This window comes from Pteronotus mesoamericanus, unplaced genomic scaffold, assembly GCF_021234165.1.
Source record: "Pteronotus mesoamericanus isolate MK-2021 breed Mesoamerican mustached bat unplaced genomic scaffold, CSHL_Meso_final contig_82, whole genome shotgun sequence".
NCBI classification, from domain to species: Eukaryota; Metazoa; Chordata; class Mammalia; order Chiroptera; family Mormoopidae; genus Pteronotus; species Pteronotus mesoamericanus.
Window position 1 is genome coordinate 8,185,537 of NW_026555265.1, and position 19,941 is coordinate 8,205,477.

General features: G+C 47.1%; 2 protein-coding genes across 2 annotated transcripts in view; one reads left to right on the top strand and one right to left on the bottom strand.

Moving 5' to 3' along the window:
- LSG1 (large 60S subunit nuclear export GTPase 1) overlaps positions 1-1,958 on the bottom strand; it is a 30,677-nt gene extending 28,719 nt beyond the window's left edge. The window contains exons 1-2 of the mRNA XM_054585149.1: positions 1,832-1,958; positions 238-364 (exon numbers count right to left, since the gene is read on the bottom strand). Of these exons, the coding sequence (XP_054441124.1) occupies positions 238-364; positions 1,832-1,930 (226 nt within the window). The 5' untranslated portion in view covers positions 1,931-1,958. The remainder of the gene's footprint in view (positions 1-237; positions 365-1,831) is intronic.
- A 12,508-nt stretch (positions 1,959-14,466) lies between these two features.
- Positions 14,467-17,709, top strand: FAM43A (family with sequence similarity 43 member A). The gene has a single exon (XM_054585151.1). The coding sequence runs from the start codon at positions 15,404-15,406 to the stop codon at positions 16,703-16,705; it is 1,302 nt and encodes a 433-aa protein (XP_054441126.1). The 5' UTR covers positions 14,467-15,403; the 3' UTR covers positions 16,706-17,709.
- The last annotated feature ends 2,232 nt before the right edge of the window (positions 17,710-19,941 follow it).

A 19,941-nucleotide genomic window follows, 5' to 3' on the forward strand; every position in this document is an offset into this window, starting at 1 on the left:
ATCTGAAGTGCTTTTTCAGAGCTGATTTGAAAAACTGTGGCACATTCTGTAGCTCACAGCTTGAGTACTACTGGACCTCCCTACAATGCTTCTGGGATATATACCTTTTGGTTAAAGACAGCTCACTGATGAGTTTAGTAGAGTCTGTAAAACAGTTCCAAGTAGATTTATTTCTGTCTAGTCAGCAAAGACAGAACTGTGACCAGTGCTGCATGCCCTTGGCGATAAACAACTTACCAGCCATGAACTCTGTTCCTGCAAGTTCTGCAGTAGCAAGGAAGTCATCAAGGGAGCTCTGCTCAGTCACTGACTGAAGATTAAGGCGACCCCAATCATAGCCATCGTTGAGTTCGCTTGTGTGCAACTATGAACAAAGTAGGGTAAAAATATAGCTTCTCTCTCTGCTTTTGACATCCACACTCTCACCCCCCAAGGAACTAGTTTGCTGCCTTGAGCATGACGTCAGCATCTTTAGAATCAGTGTTAGTAATAACTAACATTTACACAAGCACTTTCTTACCTCATTATTTCATTTAATTTTCAAAATCTTTTGAAGTAAATTTTAATGTCTTTCTATTTTACTTGATGAGGAAACAGGCTTACATAGATAAAAATAAATTGCCTATAGTTGCAGCTAATAAGTAATAGAGGTAGAATTTGAACATAGACTCTCTGGTCCTGGCAGCCAGTTAGTCAAAATTTTTTGATGAGATCCACAGTAAGTTTTATACAGTGACCCAAATGCTGTGATGCACATAATGATACAATTGTGTACCATTTAGTAGAGTAAAATAAAAACAAAAGAATCCAAAAACAAAGTTCTCTTACTACATGTTATACACTGACATTTTGAATTCTTTTTTGTTGGGTTAAGAAACTGCTAGTTGTCATCTACTTAACTGACTTCCAGACACAGCTCGGAGTTGAAAAACACCACTCTAGCTACATGCTCAGTACAGGTACAAATAAAAGAAAAACCTGAGGGTTAAAGGGTTTGCCCAAAGCCACAGAATCAGCAAAAGTCAGAGTAAGGATTAGAATCCAGTCGTTTAGAATTCATATTCAATCTTCCTCCCACTTCCTAAAGGCTACATTAATAACAAGCTACTTCAAAGTCAATTGAAATGATCAGTAATCTAACGTCCAGCATAACTTTGACCTGGTGAACATCGGTGAGCCCTGAATGAGGCTTACTCTGCATATTATATGGATGGAAATCAGACGGTGTGATAGAGGCACATGAACAGTTAGCACCAGGGACATCTTTAACTTCAGCAGATTCTTGTCTTAAATTTCTGGGGTTAAGAATAGTCAAAAATAGCAAGCACAAGTCAAACTACTTCGTCCATTTTTCGAGGTCCTAAAACTATGATCGTTCCTAGGCCCGGGGAAATAATAGGCCAACCACATTCTGAAGATGAATTGTTCATCTTAAAGGGCCACTACTAGGAAATAATAAGGGTGAAGCAGGAATTAGAGATACGCTGTATTTCTAGTAGCAGCCAGCCACTCTTGGAATCATTTCTTTGAACAAATTAATACAAAAATAAGTAGAATGTGTATATTTCCTGTTCATAACTTCAAACGTTCCCATGGCTTCTAAGGCAAAGACCAAACTATTATCCTGACATGAAGACCCTTCAGCTCTCCCTCCAGCTTCATCACACTAGTCCTACTTTTAAGCCTCCACCTTTGTGCCCTTTGTCCCTCCTGTAAGAAGGACCTGTTTATCGGCCTGGGACAGACTCATCCTTCAAAACCCTAAGAAGATTCACAGCATTCACTCTTAACTGGACAGAAAGCCTGAGAAAGATGATAAGATCTGTCTCACCCAGGAGTCGGTGTGACGGTGGCTACGGCTCCGCTGAGTCTGATGGCGGATAAGTGCCCGGCCAAGGGATCCAGTACCTGGTGCTTTCCTCCGGCCCATTGCAACGCGACCGCCAAACTTTCTCCGCCGAATGGGCACGTTTTCGGGCACTCAAGCGTCGGATCCCAGGAAGTGACGTCATCAGCTAGTCCAAGTAGTGAAGGACCGCGTTGAACAAAAACAGAAATAACTCGCCCAAAAGTGCTCCTTATATCTCAAATTTGCCATTGTAATCGAGAAAAAAATCTAAGGTTTTATGAAAACTTAACTTTCTATAGCTATCTCCAGTAATAGCTCGAATTTTGAAAGAGGTGTTGAATCAAAGAATGGTACCTTCCAGATTTGTGCGTCGGTCGTCAGAGTCCGGCGAAGACCTACGAAAGCTAAAAAACATGGCCCGTTGTGTTCGTGGTACAAACCCCGCCTCCCGGCTGTTTTCGTCCGGAGAAGGCGGAGACTTGAGGGAAGGGTATTTCTGAGGGCCGCACGAGGTTACGTTTCCTTTTGGCTCTTGTTTTCGGCGGGTGTGCGAAGGTTTGGCCTGGCCGCTCAGAGTGCCAGCAGTTAAATAGCTTTTCGTTTTCTTAAGTCTTCTCGAATTGCGAATCGGGGAGACAAAAATCCCTGCCTGGTTGGGAGTTCGGAATGTAAGGATGAATGAGCTTCCAGAGCTTGGCAAAATGGCAGGGAAAGCCAACAGGATCTGACTGACTTAAAAGCTTTATTTCAAAATAGTAGTTATAGGAGGATAAGTTCCTGGCTGGGGTGGCCAAGTGTACTGAGCACTGGTCGGCAAACCAAAAGGTTGCTGGTACAATTCCTGGTCAAGGTGTGTGCCTAGCTTAAAGGCCAAGTTCCTGGTTGGGGGTGTGGAAGAGACTACTGATCAAATTGTAGTTATAGGAGAATCTTTTTAAACTCCACGAGAGTTTGGCGCCCTAGTCCCCCCATGTTAAAGGGTCAACCAACTATATTAAAAAAAAAGTTTAAAAGTTCCAGTTATAATTGCATTAAAACTTTCCTATAATTAAAATGAAAACAGTGAGGCAGCTCTGCCCTGTGGCCTGGGCTTTTGTTCCGCGTGTTACCCTTAGTGCCCAATAATGGGAATGTAAAAGTTGAGTTAGAGTGTTGGAGGCCCTGGGCATTTTATCTACGTTTCATTAATCCGAAGACCACCTCAGTGATAGGATGCTTGGAGAGGATGCAGCTTGCTCAAGTCAGATGGGATATGTATGATATTGGGAATCAAACCCAAGTCTCATTAACTATGCTGCATGTTCCTGGGGAAAGGAGAGAAAGAGGGTTGTTAACATGTATTTCAGAATCCAGCGCTTTTCAAACTTTAATGTGTATATGAATCCTGGAAATCTCTGTAACATGCAGATGTTGATTTATAAGGTCTGGAATGGGGCCAGGGACTCTGTACTTCTAACAAACTCCCAGGTAATGCTAATGTTGCCAGTCTGGTCCATGGACCACACTTTGAGTAGCAAGATAAGTCCACTCTCTTGTGATGCTGGTGAAGACACTGAAGTAGACTGGCGAGTCAGTCACAGCAAGATAGGGAACGCGGAACTGGGACCACATCATCCACCCATCTCTGGATTTCCTGCCAATCCTGTGTACTACATAGGCTGTGGGAAGTCAGTGCATACAGATCAGTGATGGAATGCATCAGAACGTGGTTCCTCCCGTTTCTCAACCCAGAAACAGTATATCTTTAAAAAAAATTGAACATAATCTCCAGAAGTAAAATATGAAAAGACCCATGGAAGAGAATAAGCAGACAGTTCCTGGAATTCTCTTGGAGCATAGCAGTTAAAGATAAAACAAACTCATTAAGTTTAAATGACTTTTACATTCTAAGAATAATAAGAAAAAGATATGAGACCTGCCATCTTATTCCTAGAGGAAAAAAGTGAGAATGAGGGAGGAGTGACGGTGGTGGTGGTAAAAGGCGGAGCAAGGCGCTGGCTGCTGCCCAAGTGAGGGGAGTGTAAAGATGAATCAGCCCAGGTCCTTACCCTCCAGCTGTAGAAGTCATTCCACCCACACATTTCAGGAAACAACACAACCCAGCCAAACTTCCCTCATCACTTTGTCAGGACAGTAGAAACACTCATCCACCAGGCTTATGTCTGAAGACTGGTCAGATCTTCCTGATTCCCCACATAGCTGACCCCTTGCGATGAAGCCACAATTCTGTAAACAGCTGACCCCTGAAGGAGCTTGCATTGATTTCAGGGCTGGAAGCCGCCTATCCAGCTTCCAAAAAGCAACACAGAGAATGCTCCTCATTTGTGATGTTACATAATACTTGATTTACTGTGGCTAAACAAATGTAGTTACAACCCTGAAACCCACACCCAGGAACAAACCTTGAAGTTACTTTCCACCCCAACTCCACATTGTTGTGCCTCTGGGCTCTACATCAGTCTGGGGAGGAAAGAGGTGAAAATGGGTGGGGTTTTTGTTTTTTCTTTTCACCCGTTGGCCAAAAATGTGTCAGCTGCAGAAAAATCGTTCCAAAGCAAGATTGCAGCTCTGCTCCTCCCCTCTCCCACTCTATACCACCACGTTCCACAGGGACATTAAAGCAGTCTGCATAAGCCTGAAAATTGTGAAAATAAAAGTCTGTCAGTCTCTGCAGAGCCACTGAATCAGTAAGAAAATTCCCTTTGACTATCTGTCATTCTCCATTTATCCCTATTGAAAATGGTTATTATGAATCATTGAATCACTTCAATCAAACATTGATTGCATGCTTGTGCAAGTCATTGTGTGTGCAATGAAAAGTGTAAAAGACCTCTTGCTTTGGTGATACAGGCTACAAGATCCTATGCACACTGTGTTTGAACCTGTGAATTCCTTCCCTACCACTCCAATTCTTGTAGTTATATGCGGAATATCTAGGGTCTTTTGTTCAGAGGTGATTTTGAGATTACTTTTTCCCCTTACAACAGTCAAATGGGAAAGGGCACTGTTATTGTTCTGAACTTTTAGTTGCACAGTTTTTAAATCCTCACCCCTAGGACATACTTATTGATTTTAGAGAGAAGGGAAGGGAAGGAGAAAGAGGGAGAGAAACATTGATCAGTTGCCTCTCACACAAGCCCAGGGACCAAACCCACTACCCAGGCATGTGCCCTGAGGGGAAATCAAACTGCAACCTTTCAGTTTACAGGACGGATGCCCAGCCAACTGAGCCACACTGGCCAGGGCTAGTTGTAAATTTTGAGACCCAATAAAGCTAAGCAAAGCAAAACGACATAAAGGAGGCTAGAAGTAAAATTAATAATCACCAACTTTAAAATCTGAAGATAGCACCAGGTTTCTTCAATTCATTTGTTCCTTCACTGATTTATTACTAGACTCTTGGGAGTTAGCATTGGGCAAACTCCCTCCCTCCCCCTGTTTTCCCCCAAGAGCTTACATTTTAGTCGTCATCTGTCTGACAGAGGGACTCATCCAAGGTTAAACAGCTCAGGTCAGTGGTGGAGCTATGAATTATACCACCAGTTAGACCTTACTCTGCCATAAAGGCCTTCTGACCACTGGGATTTTATTTTTTGTCCCTAAATGTGACCCCCCCACTCCCCGCTTAAATCACTGTAACAAATTTATTAAGTGTTACTATATCAACTTGGATAGTTAAAGAACAAGGAAAAGGCGAAGACTCCTAGGGTATGTGGGAGCCAGTTGCTATTTATGTGAAGACAAATAGAGAAGGGAGAGAAAATTGTTCTGAGTAGAAATAAGGCAAGCAGGACTAGAACAAATGGGGAGAAACTACAGAGTCACAATTTTAGGTTCACTTTGTTTGAAACTTCTTGCAGATAGAATGGTTCAAAGATGGAAGAGGCAGCTTTTTAAGGTAGTGAGATCCCTGCCACTGGAGGTGTTCAAGCAAAGGCTGAATAATCAAGTGTCAGTGTGTTCTAAAGTAAGTTCATACTTCAAAGTGGGTGTTGGAATAGAGGACCGCTAAGGTGCTTAACAGACTCCTTACCTTAAATATAAGATAACAGTTACAATGATGGTTTCAGAAAGGGTGCCTGGGCTGGCTTGCTGTACTTTCACCATGAACGGTAACTTGGGGAGAAAATTACATCCTCCCCTTTTTGTCATGTGAGGGCTGAGGACACTGTGAATGACCATCTAGCACATTCAATCATCATTAGTCACAAATACTATTATTACAAATGGAATTGTTACCATTCAAGGATTCTGTATTAGAGCCAACCACGCGGGGATAGTGGTTTCTCCTCCTTCCACCTTCAGGGAGGACAGCCCACTCTGCTCCTTCTTTCCTGGTCATTGCCTCTAGTGGCACTGATGAGAAAGCTCACTGGCAAGGCTCTCATGCCTTCCTTCTCGCCTTCCTTCTCATGCCTTTGCATTTCTGCCTTGGTCTTATTCAGGTGGCAAACATTCCTAGTAAAAGGCCATGAACGGTGGGGCTTCATGGCAAACGAGGGTCATGGTGAGAACATTTCTGGAGGCTTGGGCCACATGGTGACCTCTGGAACTTGTAAACATCTGATTTGTCTATTGCTCTTCTCTCACTCCAGCAATTTCTTGTCATGGCTCCTGTGTTGAGCTGAACAGTGTCATACTGGATTCGAGTGGGCCCTAATGCACTAATAGGTGTCCTTATAAGAAGATTCAAATTTGGACACACACAGAGAAGACATGGAAAGAACACCATGTGAAGATGGAGGCAGAGATTAGAGCGATTTGTCTCCAAGCCAAGGATTGCAGTCAACTGCCAGAAGCTAGGGAGCGCATGGAGGCATGCTTCTTTCTTCCAGCCTCCAGAGTTGTGAGAGAAAAATTTCCAGTTGTTTTAAGCCACCCTGATTGTGGTAATTTGTTATGGCAGCCCTAGGAAACCAAAACAGCCTCATACAATCTTAGAACTGGAAGGGGATTACTCAGCTCACAAACAGGGAGGCGAGGGCCCAGAGAAGCACAGCAGCGTGCCCTGGGACCCTCGTGAGTCAGGGCTGGGACGTGGGTGTCTGGACCCTGGCTCTGATCATGTCACATCTCTGCTCAAGTGCTTCCAGTGACTCACCACAGCTCACCTCTGCTGGCTAGTCAAAGGCCTCCAGAGTCAGGCCCTGACCCGACGCAAACACAAAGAGCATAGGCTGTGGGGATCTTGGGCAGATTTCGTAACTCCTTCAAACCTCAGTCCATTCCCTCTGTAAAATGAGGAGAATATCATGGGCCTCACAACACTGATGAGGATGAAACATCCGGAAGCACTTAACACAGTGTCTGACACAGAGTAGGTGCTTGATATGCTTCAGTTTCCTGCTTTTGCTTCAGTCATAAACATTCAGCAGCAGCTATTATCTTTGTGAACCACTTTCTCCCTGTGGACTTCTTGCTTCTGTTTCTATCCATAGCAACCTGCTCATCCTTCATTGAAGCATGAAGCCCACCCCTTCCCTGATGAGCACCATCATCTCTTCACTGCTTGGCTAGAAGTTAGTTTTCCCTTTGAACCTCTAGAGTACTGTGTTTAGCTCCTACATCATTACCCCAGACCAGACTCTTTCGCACCTGTGTTTCGCCTCCTGCAGCGCACCCATGGCACCTCCTTGCGTCTACTCTGAATCTGTGAATACTGGGTTATGACCTTAAGGGCGAGGCCATGTGCACCAACCTACCACCTGGTGGGGAGAGGCCAGTACAGTTAACATTTGTGATTGAATAGGTGTTACTTTGCCAGGTCAAATGCATAGCCTAGCTCAAGATGTGCCAGGCCCACATGCCCAGAAAGAATTCAAAAACAAAAGACAAACTAAAACATAGGTTGCATAACACCCTCTCTATTCTCAATTTTAAAGTCTCCAAGTATTTACCATATACCTTTAATTTCACTGGTACTTCTTTATACTATTTCCTGAGGAATAAGAACTGCTACAACTCTCACTGTTCTGAAGGCTCACTGTTTGAAAACCCCAGAGAGGTCAAGGGTCACTGGGCAGAGCAGAGGAATCCAATGGGCCACAGACTCTCATAGACCTGAGCATGACCTTGATCACCAAGGGCATCAAAGCCTCAGCGTGACCTCTACAGTCTTGCTTAACTCTAACCTCTTTGGCGGCAGTGAGAGCCAGGAACAAGGGGACTGTTGTTTTTTTTTTAATAAAAAAATTTTTTTTTAATTTATTGATTTTAGAGAGAGAGGAAAGGAAGGTGGCGGTGGGGAGAGAGAGATATTAATTTGTTCTAGTTATTTACACATTCATTGGTTGATTTTTGTATGTGCCCTGACCAGGGATCAAACCCACAGCCTTGGCATATTGGATGATGCTCTAAGCAACTGAGTTACCTGGCCAGGGTACAAGGGTCCAATGGGGGTGGCAGCCCTTACATCACAGGGAGAAGGATATTTAGTTAATAAGGGCTGCTCTTGCCCAGTCTATCCAATGGACCCATAAGCCCCAAAACACAGCCCTTCATTGAAGGGGAGAGAGTGTACAATGTGTATTCTACACAGTTATGTGTTTAAAAGCCTCTGGCTTTATGTTCAGTGGAAGAAAAGTGCCCTGAATTTACGTTCAGGCTACATGGGTCCTACGCTTGGTTAAGCTGCTAAATAACTGTATGCCCACATACATCACTCTCAGGGCCTCAGTTTCCTCATCTGTAAAATCTGGAGGGCAGTGGTGGCTAGATGATTGTCTGGAAGGCCTCCTTCAGTTCTGACAGTCTGTGTTTATGATGGTGTAATTGCTGTGAAAGTAAACACAAGGTTAGTGTTCATTCCTCAAACAGTTATGGTATACTGATTTGACAGGCATAGTGCTAGTAGCTGAGGAGAGAAGGGTGAATTGAATATAGCCACTTTCCTCAAGGAACTTATAGCCTAGTGAAGGAGGCAAAGACATAATTACAATAAGGCGAGTGCAGAAGTACAGGTACACACAGGGAGCATAGAAGAGGAGTTAGGGAGGCCAGGGCATTTTTCTGGAGAAGATGGAACCTGAGCTGGCTCTTCAAAAATGAGTGGGGGTCAGCCAGGAGAAGTGGCAGGAGCGGATCATTGTAGTTAAACAGAACCACATAAGAATGGCCGGAAGAGAAGGAACAGTCTCTTGGGAATGGTGAGTGCAGAAATTACAAGGCCAGGAGAAGTGATAAATGAGGCTGGGGAGGTAGGCAGGAGCCACACCTGAAAATTCTCATGGGTTGTACTGAGAACTAGAGCCTGTGACTTGTGATTGGTGGTTAGCCACTGAATGCTTGTGCTGGAAAGAGGTCAAAGGTCAGATCTGCTTTGAAGGATGGATTTGAGGGGACAGGTACAAAAGAAGAAAGACTTTTGAGCCTGGGGGAGAGAGAGAATGGGTGTGGATGTGGCTCAGTGAGGGGCTTAAATGGGTTGGCACACAGTTAAAGTTGCTGTAACTGGCTCAGATTTATTAAGGAAGCACCAAGTCCATTGCTTGGCTCTGATGAGGAGTGGGCAGCTTTGGAAAAGTGGTGAAGTTTCGGGGTACTCACGGAGTGGGTGGGAGAGGAAATAGAGTCAAGATAAGAGAAAAGATAGCTGGATGGGAGGTATATTGCTACTGTAACATATAACCGTGAATTTGGCTTAAATCCACACAAATTTATATTTCTGTAGGTTAGGAGTCCAACACCAGTCTCACTGGGCTAGAATCAAGGGGTCATAGGGTATCCTTTCTGGAAGGTCTAGGGGAGAATTAGTTCTTGCCTTTTCCAGCATCTAGAGGCGCCTGCGTTCTTCGGCTTTGGCCCCTTCTTCCATCTTCAAAACCAGCAAGGGAAGGATGAGCCTTTCTCATATGCATGACTCTGATACCCTCCTGCCTCCATCTTTCCAATTAAAAATAAATCACAATGTGAGGCATAAAGAATAAAATTAACCATTTTAAAGTGAACAATTAAGTGATATTTAGCATATCCACAGTGTTGTGCATCCACTACATCTAGTTCCAAAGTGTTTTCATGACTGTAGAAGGAAACCCCATAGCTGTTAAGCAGTGTTCCCCTATTCCCGCCTCTCCCAGCCCACGGCAACCACCAACCCGTGTTCTGTCATTATAGGTTCACCTGTTGCGGACAGTTCATATAAATGGACTACCATGATACACGGCTTTTGTGTCTGGCTTCTTTCACTTCACATAATGTTTTTGAGGTTTCCCACTTCCACTTTGGAGGAGACTGGTGATCTCATTGGGCCACCTGGCTAACTGGGATTACTCTCCCTATGTCAAGGTCCGCTAGTTAGCATCCTTAATTCCATCTACAACCTTCCTTCCCCTTTGCCAGGTAATGTGACATAATCACAGGTTCTGGGGATTAGGACAGAGGCGTTTCTGCGGTGGGATCATTAATCTGCTTACCATAGGAGAGGCCACAGTGTGACAAGGGTCAAGTATCTGAGGGAATCTACTGGGCCGTCCAGCTCCAGAAGCCGCGCACGAGGACCAGGGCAGGGGTGCAGGGCGGGGCTCTGCTCGGTGGTGTGGTGTACAGAAATGGTGGGCCAGACACTCATCTGGAAGGTCTTGGGTGAGGAGGAGCAGAACGATAAGAGGCTAGGAAGGAGCTGACCCTGGGAGAAATGAAGTGAGCTAGGGCGGGGGCCCCTGCGCTTTAGGATGTGTTCAGTCACGGGGGAAGTTTAAGCAGAGATTTCAGTTTATCGGTGGCATCTAGGAATTGGCCCAGCAAATTCTGAATGCAGCTAATGGGTGAATACACTCTGTGAGGAATGCTGATATAGATCCTGGAAGTCTTGAGGTTAAAGAACTCATGTGATGGGAGTGAGGAATCAAGAGGGCTGGCAGAGTAAAAAGGCTGGGATCACACAGTGGGATTTTTGAAGCTGGAGTTCAGTTTTGAAACTGCTGAGCTCATTCCCACTTTACGGCTTTCATATTAGCTATGCCCTTTGCTTAGCAATATGCTGTGCATATATATAGTTGTTAATATTGTAGTACCCACATTAAAGAGGTATAAGGAAACCGGCAAAATTAATTTTAATCGTGTATTCTATTTAATGCAACATAGGCAAAACATTATCATTCAATATACAATTACTGTGAGATTACTTAGATATTTTTATTTCATTTTTGTATTACTCTTCAAAATCTAGTGTGTATTTAACACTTGCTTCACATCTTAATTTGGACCAACTGCATTTCAAGTGCTTATTAACCTCATGTGGCTACGTATTTGCCAGCACAGTATGGAATGTCTCTCTCCACACCCCCCGCCCCCGCCCCAAATCTTTACATGGCTGGCTCCATCTCATTTAGGTTTCTGCCCAGAGATCTTTCCTGGCCACACTGTCTAAACCAGCCACCTTCCACTCCTAACACTTTTTTTTCCCCCTTTTCTTCAGAGACTTATTGTTATCTGATGTCTTGTAAGCTATTTGTTTGCTTATTATTTGCCTCCCCAACGGATATAAATCCCATGAGGGCAAAGGCCTGTCTTCTTTAGTGCCATATCCCCAGCAACTACGTCATATTCTCAATAGACTCTCAACAAATATTTGCTGAATGACTTTGAAGATTCCAGATTCATCATTTGTTGTCCCTGAAGCCAATGTTCTTTTAGTAGGATGCTGGGGGAGGGGGCCAGAAGGGAGGAGCATTATGCAAGCAATTAGGTGGGAGAAAGCCAGCCTGAAAGCTTTCTGTGAGCTAAAATGCCGACTCTCAGGTGTCAAGTTAGAAGCCCGGTTGCTTTGCAGCTGTGACTTGGTTGCCTGTTGATTCAACCACTGGTTTATCTGGTTCTGTGAGAACCACCTCCCCAAGTGGTACTTCTGCCTGGCACCAGTAGATGGGGCAGTGTCATAACAAAAAAAAACCCTGCCCTCCAGTGGGGTGTCTAACCCCTTTCCCATCTCACTTTGCTGAAGTTCTGTTCTGGAAATGCCCTGCATCTCAGACCTGCGGTGTCTGCTCATAAATGGCGCCATCAGCTTTCCCAACAAAATAAACAAAGACTCAGTTGTGACTTGTGCTTTCCAAGCGGGGGAGGGGGGTCCCAGAGGCTGATCCAGGCTTCTAGGAGACAGCCTGGTCCTCCTCCTGGGTCTCAGAGCACAGGCACAGAGTGGGACTCACACACAGGAGTGTCCCCATTTGTCTAGAATCTTTCTATCCTCCTGAGGTTGAAGACAAGCTTCCTAAGAAGGTAGTCCAGCTGTGGCAGAGACCAGTCCACAGGAGCAGCTCCGAGGGCCTGTGTGTCTGGGACTGGCACTCTGGCTGCCACTGAAAAACCTGGCCCGCCAGGGGAATCTGCCGTTGGTTTCCCTGCCACCGCCCGAAGCCCCTGGTGGCACCCCTTGCAGACGCTGAGGCCAACCTTAGCTCCCACTTGTCCTACCCCCGCCCCCCCCAAACAGTTCTGACCCTTGAACCTCCAAGCAGTTTGGAAATGTTAACTGGTTGAATAGGATGTATATTTTTGTAGAGTTTAGACTTTGAGATTATGGAACAGTTAAAGGTCACTTAGCACAAGTTAATTTGATGGATTTTTACTGGAATTTGTTGTTTGGAGCACGTACTGTCTATTTCATTGCCACTGCAACATATCCCGAAATTTGAGAGAAAAAGGTATTAACTTCAGCTTGTATGTCTTATTATAACCCTAACTAGCTCATTCCAGCACCATGCCTAGTTTCCATCCATGCAACCAAAGAGTAAGACATCACAGCTCTGGTCCCATGACAGCCTGGGGCCAGCTGGCCACGAAGAAGCATCCCTTCCCCCAGAGAATAGGAGGGCCCGAAATGCGCAACCAACGGACTTTCTTCTTTGATCAGGAAATTTTCTTCTTCCATTGTTACAATCGTTAAACTCCATCCTAATCTGCACATGTGCATGCATTTTCATGTTCCATAACTTTGCTGTCCTCTCTACCCAGAAAGCCCTTCAATTCTTCCCTGCTTGAAGAAATCCTGTTAATCCTTCATACACTACTACCTCTGTGGCGCTTTCTCTGATTTTCCTAGTCACAATGAACCTTTTCTTCTTCCAGCTTTGGGTCTTTCTCAGAGCACGTAGCCCATTCTGTCTTCTTGTTCACATGCGTGTCTCATTCATTAATTCAACAATTAAGCAGTGCCTATTTGCACCAAGCACTAGGGATACAGGGTAGTCTCATAGAACCTACAAACCCAGAGTTGGGTGGAGTTTACGTCCTGCATTGGACTGGGAGCTTGTTAGAGGAGACGGGAAGTGAGTCTGCAAGGGACTACTAGGTCAGGGTTTGGCACCAAAAGGTACTCAGAAGTCAGTTAAACTGAAACTCAGCCTCAGTGACTGAAAAAACTGGGTTGGAGTTTTAAAAAAGGTTATAATTTAGCAAAGGTAGAAGGCCAGGGAATTTCCAGGAAGGAGAACAGTGCTTCTGAAATCTGGCATGGAAGCCAGAAACATCCATGATCCCCCAGAGGACCCGGCCTGAGGATTGCAGGTCACGCTGTCCGACTCCAGGTGGAACCTGGGAATTCGACACAGGATCATCTGGTGTTTACCACACATTCTAGCTAGAAGGGTTCTTTTTGTTTGTTTTTGTTTGTTTGTTTGTTCGTTTTTTGCTTTGACTGAGAAGACCATAGAGGTAAGCAGGTTGTTTCAAAGGCCCAGAAATGAGTTACTAGCCAAAGATCAAGATGGTCAGGTGATTAAAGCTACTTGTCTAGTTGGCACATAAAAAAGTGTGATTTATGTGATTATTCATTCCCAGTGGAGGGTGGCCTGGCATTATTTGACACTCAGGTAAAAAATGTCACTTGAATTTTTAATAGGAATTCTTATCCAAGAGGTGTCAATGATGTAATCAAATTGAATGACTGGGCTGTCAAATAAACTGAGTTCTGGTCACACATAAACATTACTTGGAAACTGAATATATCTCAGAAAACAGATAGTCTGAAACCTGACAGCAGCAGGGGGTACTGCTGGGGTTAGGAGCAGGTAGCACCTTATTTATAGACCATATATTATATTGTTCACTCCAGTCATCTCACTATTACCTGTGGAGAAAGACTCCAGATAATGAAAGATACCTGTTGGTGTTTTCTTTGCCCCTCTCTACTTTCTTTAATAGAATATAATTCTGGAAAAAAAAAATACTAAACAGCCCCTAGCCATTCTCAGAAAGCTGTCACACAATGAAAGAACTACTATTTCCCCCAACCTTTTTGCATAGTAAATTATAGTATAAAATCCTACCTTCTACCACCTCCTCCATAAGTTTCGATGGAGACATTTATTCAGTGAGTTGCAATTCATCCTGAGGGTGGAGTGTCATAATTTAAGATGCTTTTCCAGAGGGGTAACCCCAGGTCTTGGCGATATCTGTAGATAAGAGATGCTGGTAATGTTGAGGTGTAATTGCTGGACTATACCAGTCTCCCCATTCCCCTGACTAATGGCTGCAACTAGGTCCCTTTAAGAGACCAGGAACTCGCCGGGCGTCCGAGACCGAAAAGGATAATCCTCTCTGCTCCTCCCCTGTCCCCGCGCGGCGAATGGTTCGCGCCGGCCTATATTTACCCGTGAGGTTCCTCCCGGATCGCAAGGATGTGAGGCTGGCGAGCTGGCCAGCTCTCGCAGCACCGGTGGGGTCGCGGTGCATAGGCGAGTAGCAGACCAAGGGGAGCTCGGGAGCGGAGTTGGACAACCCCGGAAGGAAGAAATGAGGTAGCGACCGTCCCCGGAGCGGACCATGCGCGCGCCCCGCCCTTGGAGCCCGGTGCTTACCCGGCAGAACCTGCCCGGACAGTGAGCCGGCCGAGCGCGAGTCCCCCGCCTCCGATCGGAGCCAAGATGCAGTGAGAGCCACGGCGGGAGTGCTGCGCGGGGCCCTCCGCGGCCAGCGGGACCCACCATCTGACCGCGCTTGCGGCAAGCAGCTGTTTCTGGGACCAGCCCAGCGGAGAGGCTCTCCGCTTCCAGCACCCCTTGGCCCCTAGGCTCACTTGCTGTTGAGTTTCCGAGGTTTCTCGCCCCAGCCCTGGGAATTTTGTGTGTGTGAGAAGGGGGCCCTTCGCATATTTGCCGAGGAGTTCCTGCATTATTTTCGCACTATCTCGGCTGCTTTTGCTTCGGGGTCCCTCTATTTATTTTCAGAGGCGCATCTTTTTTTGTTGTTGTTGTTTCCTAAAGATATTTTCCACACAACTCTCATTCGGTCTTTTTCTCATTTTGCTTGCCTAAGACTCTGCCTCTGTCCCTGCCCAGGCTGGGGTAAATCCTGTGTGCGCTTTTTTCCACACTCGCAGCCGAATATTTTCTGACCTTTAAAAAAATTCTACCCCTAACCCCTGCAGGGCTCCCGAGCACTACACCCCTCTCCTGCCTCCCCACCCCCCATTCCCTACCACTGGGCCACTCCCAGCAGAGTTTTATTTTTCGGTCTTGCCCGGGCCGACCCCGGCCTAGGCGGGTGGCTCAGCGGGGCTCACACCCGGTGCTCCGCCGCCGCCGCCGCCCAGCTGCGCGGGGGCGCCCTCCGGAGATGCTGCCGTGGAAGAAACACAAGTTCGAGCTGCTGGCCGAGGCGCCGCCAAGGCAGGCGTCCAAGCCCAAGCACTACGCGGTGAGCCTGCACTACTCAGCGCTCAGCTCACTGGCGCGGGCGTGCCCCGAAGGCGCGCTTAGCCGAGTGGGCAGCATGTTCCGCTCCAAGCGAAAGAAGCTGCACATCACCAGCGAGGACCCCACTTACACTGTGCTCTACCTGGGCAATGCCACCACCATCCAGGCACGGGGTGACGGCTGTACCGACCTAGCGGTGGGCAAGATCTGGAGCAAGAGCGAGGCAGGCCGTCAGGGCACCAAGATGAAGCTGACTGTGAGCGCGCAGGGTATCCGCATGGTGCACGCCGAGGAGCGCGCGATGCGCCGTCCGGGCCACCTCTACCTGCTGCACCGCGTTACCTATTGCGTGGCGGACGCGCGGCTGCCCAAGGTCTTCGCCTGGGTGTACCGGCACGAGCTCAAGCACAAGGCGGTAATGCTGCGATGCCACGCGGTGCTAGTGTCGAAGCCCGAAAAGGCACAGGCCATGGCCCTGCTGCTCTACCAAACCTCGGCCAACGCACTGGCGGAATTTAAACGGCTTAAGCGGCGGGACGACGCGCGTCACCAGCAGCAGGAGCTGGTGGGCGCGCACACCATCCCATTAGTGCCGCTGCGCAAGCTGCTCCTGCACGGACCTTGCTGCTACAAGCCGCCGGTGGAGCGCAGCCGCAGCGCTCCCAAGCTCGGCTCCATCACTGAGGACCTGGTCGGCGAACAGCAGGAGCAGGAGCTTCAGGAAGAAGAGGAAGAGGAGCAGAACGAGGGCTATCTGGACGACGAGGAAGAGGAGGAGGAGGAGGAGGAGGAGGAGGAGGATGACCGTGTCAGGGAGGGGGTCCCGGCAGAAGAGGTCGAGGAGCAGCGGGCCCTGATGGTGGCCATGCACTTTGAATGCGGGGACTTGCTGGACACATTGGAGAGTGGCAGGGAGGAGGCGCTGGGGGGTGGCGGGGTGTCGCTGAGCCCCGGGGCTGGGCCGCCACCTTTGCTGCTGGGCAGTTCCTCCGACGTGAAGGCGGAGCTGTCGCAGGTTATTAACGACCTGGGCGAGCTCAGCTTCGGCAACGACGTGCGAAGCCTGCAGGCCGACTTGCGTGTGACGCGCCTGCTGTCTGGTGAAAGCACCGGCAGCGAGAGTTCCATAGAAGGCGGGGGCCCAGACGCCACCCCTGCCACCGCCAGGGACCAGTCCGGCCCTACGGACCGCGCCAACCCAGATGAGCCGAACTCGGGCTGAGCTCCCCGCCACTTTCTGCGCGCGCCCTGGCGCCGCGGCATGACCCCCCGCGTCTCTCGACCGCCTCCTGACCCCACCCGCCGCCCGGCCCCAGCTCGCGCCCAGGAAAGGGGAAATGGACACTTAAGGCGAACATATTTGGCTCAGTTTTAAGTGGAGCTCAGGCTGCCTGTGGAGATTGGGTGGGATGTGCAGGGGTGGGGACCCTACAAGGAAGGAGCGAGGCAGCCCTCCGGGGTCCCGGGTGAGGGAAATGCCCGCTGAATTTAGCAAAGCCCCGCAGGCGTCAGGTGCCTGCCGGCCAGTTTCCTGTTTGTGGGGCAGCTGGGGCCTCGGGAGGAGGGGTTAACTTCCTCCCCATCCCTCTCACTGAGAGCAGGCTCGCATTGTCACTGGCATGTTATTTAAAAGGAAAGGGAATTTACTCACAAGGTTTGAGGCTTTAGTGCCCCCCTCTTAGCCCCCAGTCTTTTGGTGCGAGTGCTTGGGTTGTTTACCTCAGACTAAGACCCTTGAAATTCTGCCAAATTCCTCAGATAATTGTTTGGTGGGGGTGGGGTGGGGAGGGAAAGGAAAGAAAGTTGTATTTTGTTTACAGTTAAAGACATCTAATATCTAAAAAAGGAGTTTTCCTTTAGAAACACACACCTTCCTTCTGCTCAAAAGATCTCACTCCATGATACTGTGTAAAAATATTTTTGCACTGTTGTGAAGTATTTTTGACATCTTTGTTTTTGTACATAACTGTGTTCTCAAGAGCTGGATGTTTATATCTTTTGCTGTGCAAAAGGGACATGTAAAATGTTGTTCAGTTGTATATACAGAAGTGTGTATAAAACATTTTGTTATTTTTGAAGAGTAGCACTACTCTGGTTCTGTTTGCCCGCCCGTGGGGAGAGAATAAAGAGGAAAATTGAACAGATCAGGCGAACGTCTGGAAGTGCTGCTGAGAGCGCGCGGCCGTGCGATGGTGTGGTCAGTGCGTGGTCTCTGCCTTGCTCTGAGGTGATTCGGGGAGGGGATCCTACTTTAAGTCAGGGGCCCCTCTGGCTCTTTGCCACTCTGGGTACTGTGGCTGGGAACAGCCTTCTCAAGTATGTCCCATATTCTTAGTTAATTTCTGGGAGAGTGGGCTTTCTTTTGACTCTGAGTTAATTCTTGGAGATGCAGGGTGAGTCTGTTCCTGACTCTCAGACCTGTGAGGTTATCTATGGAGAAGTGACTTAAAGCATCTTGTGAGGGTTTACCACCTTCTTCTGTGGTTCATGGGCTAATGATCAAGTGTAAGAATGCAATATAATCTTCCTTTACAAACAGCTTGAGGAGCTTTAAAGGTCAACTAAAGACCTAAAGAAAGTCTCCATTGGGCTCTCTGGGGAGTAGGACCATCTTTGTTTTGTTTTGTTTTGTTTGTTTTCCAGGGGGTAAGTCAAGAATAGAAGAAAGTTGGGACATTCCAATGATGGCACGAATGAGTAGAGGTGCAGGTGGGGTGGGTGCGGAGGCAGGTGGAAGAACCTATTTCCTTCCCCTCTACCACCCAGCATGACCCAGTGTGGGAATGGTGTGAGGGTCAAGGCAGAGAAGAGCCGTTACAGCTTGTTGTGTGTGTGTTTTAGGGCTTTCATGGATTCTGTGTGTTTGTTTCTGTTGTAAACTCCGAACAGATGTCTCTAATTTGGCTACACCCGGTCAGCTAGAAGTTGTCATAAGATGCTGCCAGAACTGTGCCTTCTGCAAACTATTTTTTTCCTTTTGCCCCTTTGGGCCCCTTTTTATGAATTGCAGAAATGGATCGCACTCCTGGCCTTCCCTGGTGCCCTGAGGCCACTTTGTTTTGTTTTCATCATAAATTTGTTCTAAGCAGCTAGGCCCAGAAATGTTAAGGAGTCTGGAATTCACTGGGACCATAGAGGAATGGGGTGTGAAAGATCTTTCCTCCTAATTAATAGGAACAGTTCAGGCATAAGACTATCTTTAGGAAAGCAAAGCCAAGTTTGGGAAGGTGGGTGGGAAATAATTTTAAAAATATTTGGAGTCACTTTTTAGGGGCATTAAGACAAGGTCCAGGCCTTTGAACCTATCATATTTTTGTTTAGTTGAGAGTCCCTCTCTCCCTGAGAACCTCAGATACATATCATTAAATGACATCTTATTTTTCTTTTTTATCCTCACTTGAGGGTGCTTACTGACTTTAGAGAGAGGGGAAGGGAGGGAGAGAGGGAGGGAGAGAAGCATTGATGTGAGAGAGAAGCATCAATCAGTTGCCACTCACATGCGCCCCAACTGGGGACCAAACCCGCAACTTGGGTATGTGCCCTGACTGGGAATTGAACCCACGACCTTTTGGTGTATGGGACAGCGCTCCAACCAACTGAGCCACACTGGCCAGAGCTCACTGAATGACATTTTAAAACCTCCAGCTAGAGAGAGGTCAGGAAAGTCAAATGCCATCCTACCTGGACACCCACATCATGTACCTTCCACACTGTTTTCACCTGGCTGGCAGCTGTATGGGCCGTCGCTATCTTGCATGGCTAGATTTCACATTTCAAATTATTTCTACACATTGCCAAGTTCCTTTGCTATTTGAAACTGATGAGAACATTAAATGGTGAAGATCATAGGGCTAATACTTGGAGGTGGGGCAGGGTCTGCATGTCTTCATTTTTATCCAGTTTATGTGTCCAGTGAGAATGGTAAGGTTGGCTTTCTTCTGTGATTGATGGGGGTATGGTGACTGGTCAAAAAGTGCAGACAAATGACATTTAAGCCAACGCCATCAGTGAATATAAGGCAACTGTCTCTTTAAAGTCTGATTTTTTCCCGTTAGCTGATTTATAAACAGGGAAATGGGGGCTTAGGGATTGACGAAGGAGGAAGAAGAAAGTAATAGGCAGACTGCAAAACCAGTTCCCTTCCTGCTCCTGGTGCCCTCCTCTCCCCTCCTTCCTCCCCTCTACTTTTTGGCTTTTATCCTCACTGCACCCTAGGGTTCTGGCTGATGTAATTCTAGAAGAGATGTGAAGGTGATACATGATTCACTCTTCTTACGGCTCAGCCTTCCAGGGATGATATCACTAACGTAAGAAGAGATGTTTTAAATGGAAAAAAAAGCAACAAACCCAAACAAACCACAAACAAAAACAAAATTTGCTCCTGACACTCAGAGTGGAAGGAGTGGTATGACAGTAGCAAAACTAAATACAGCCGGATGAAATACACATGCCAGAAAA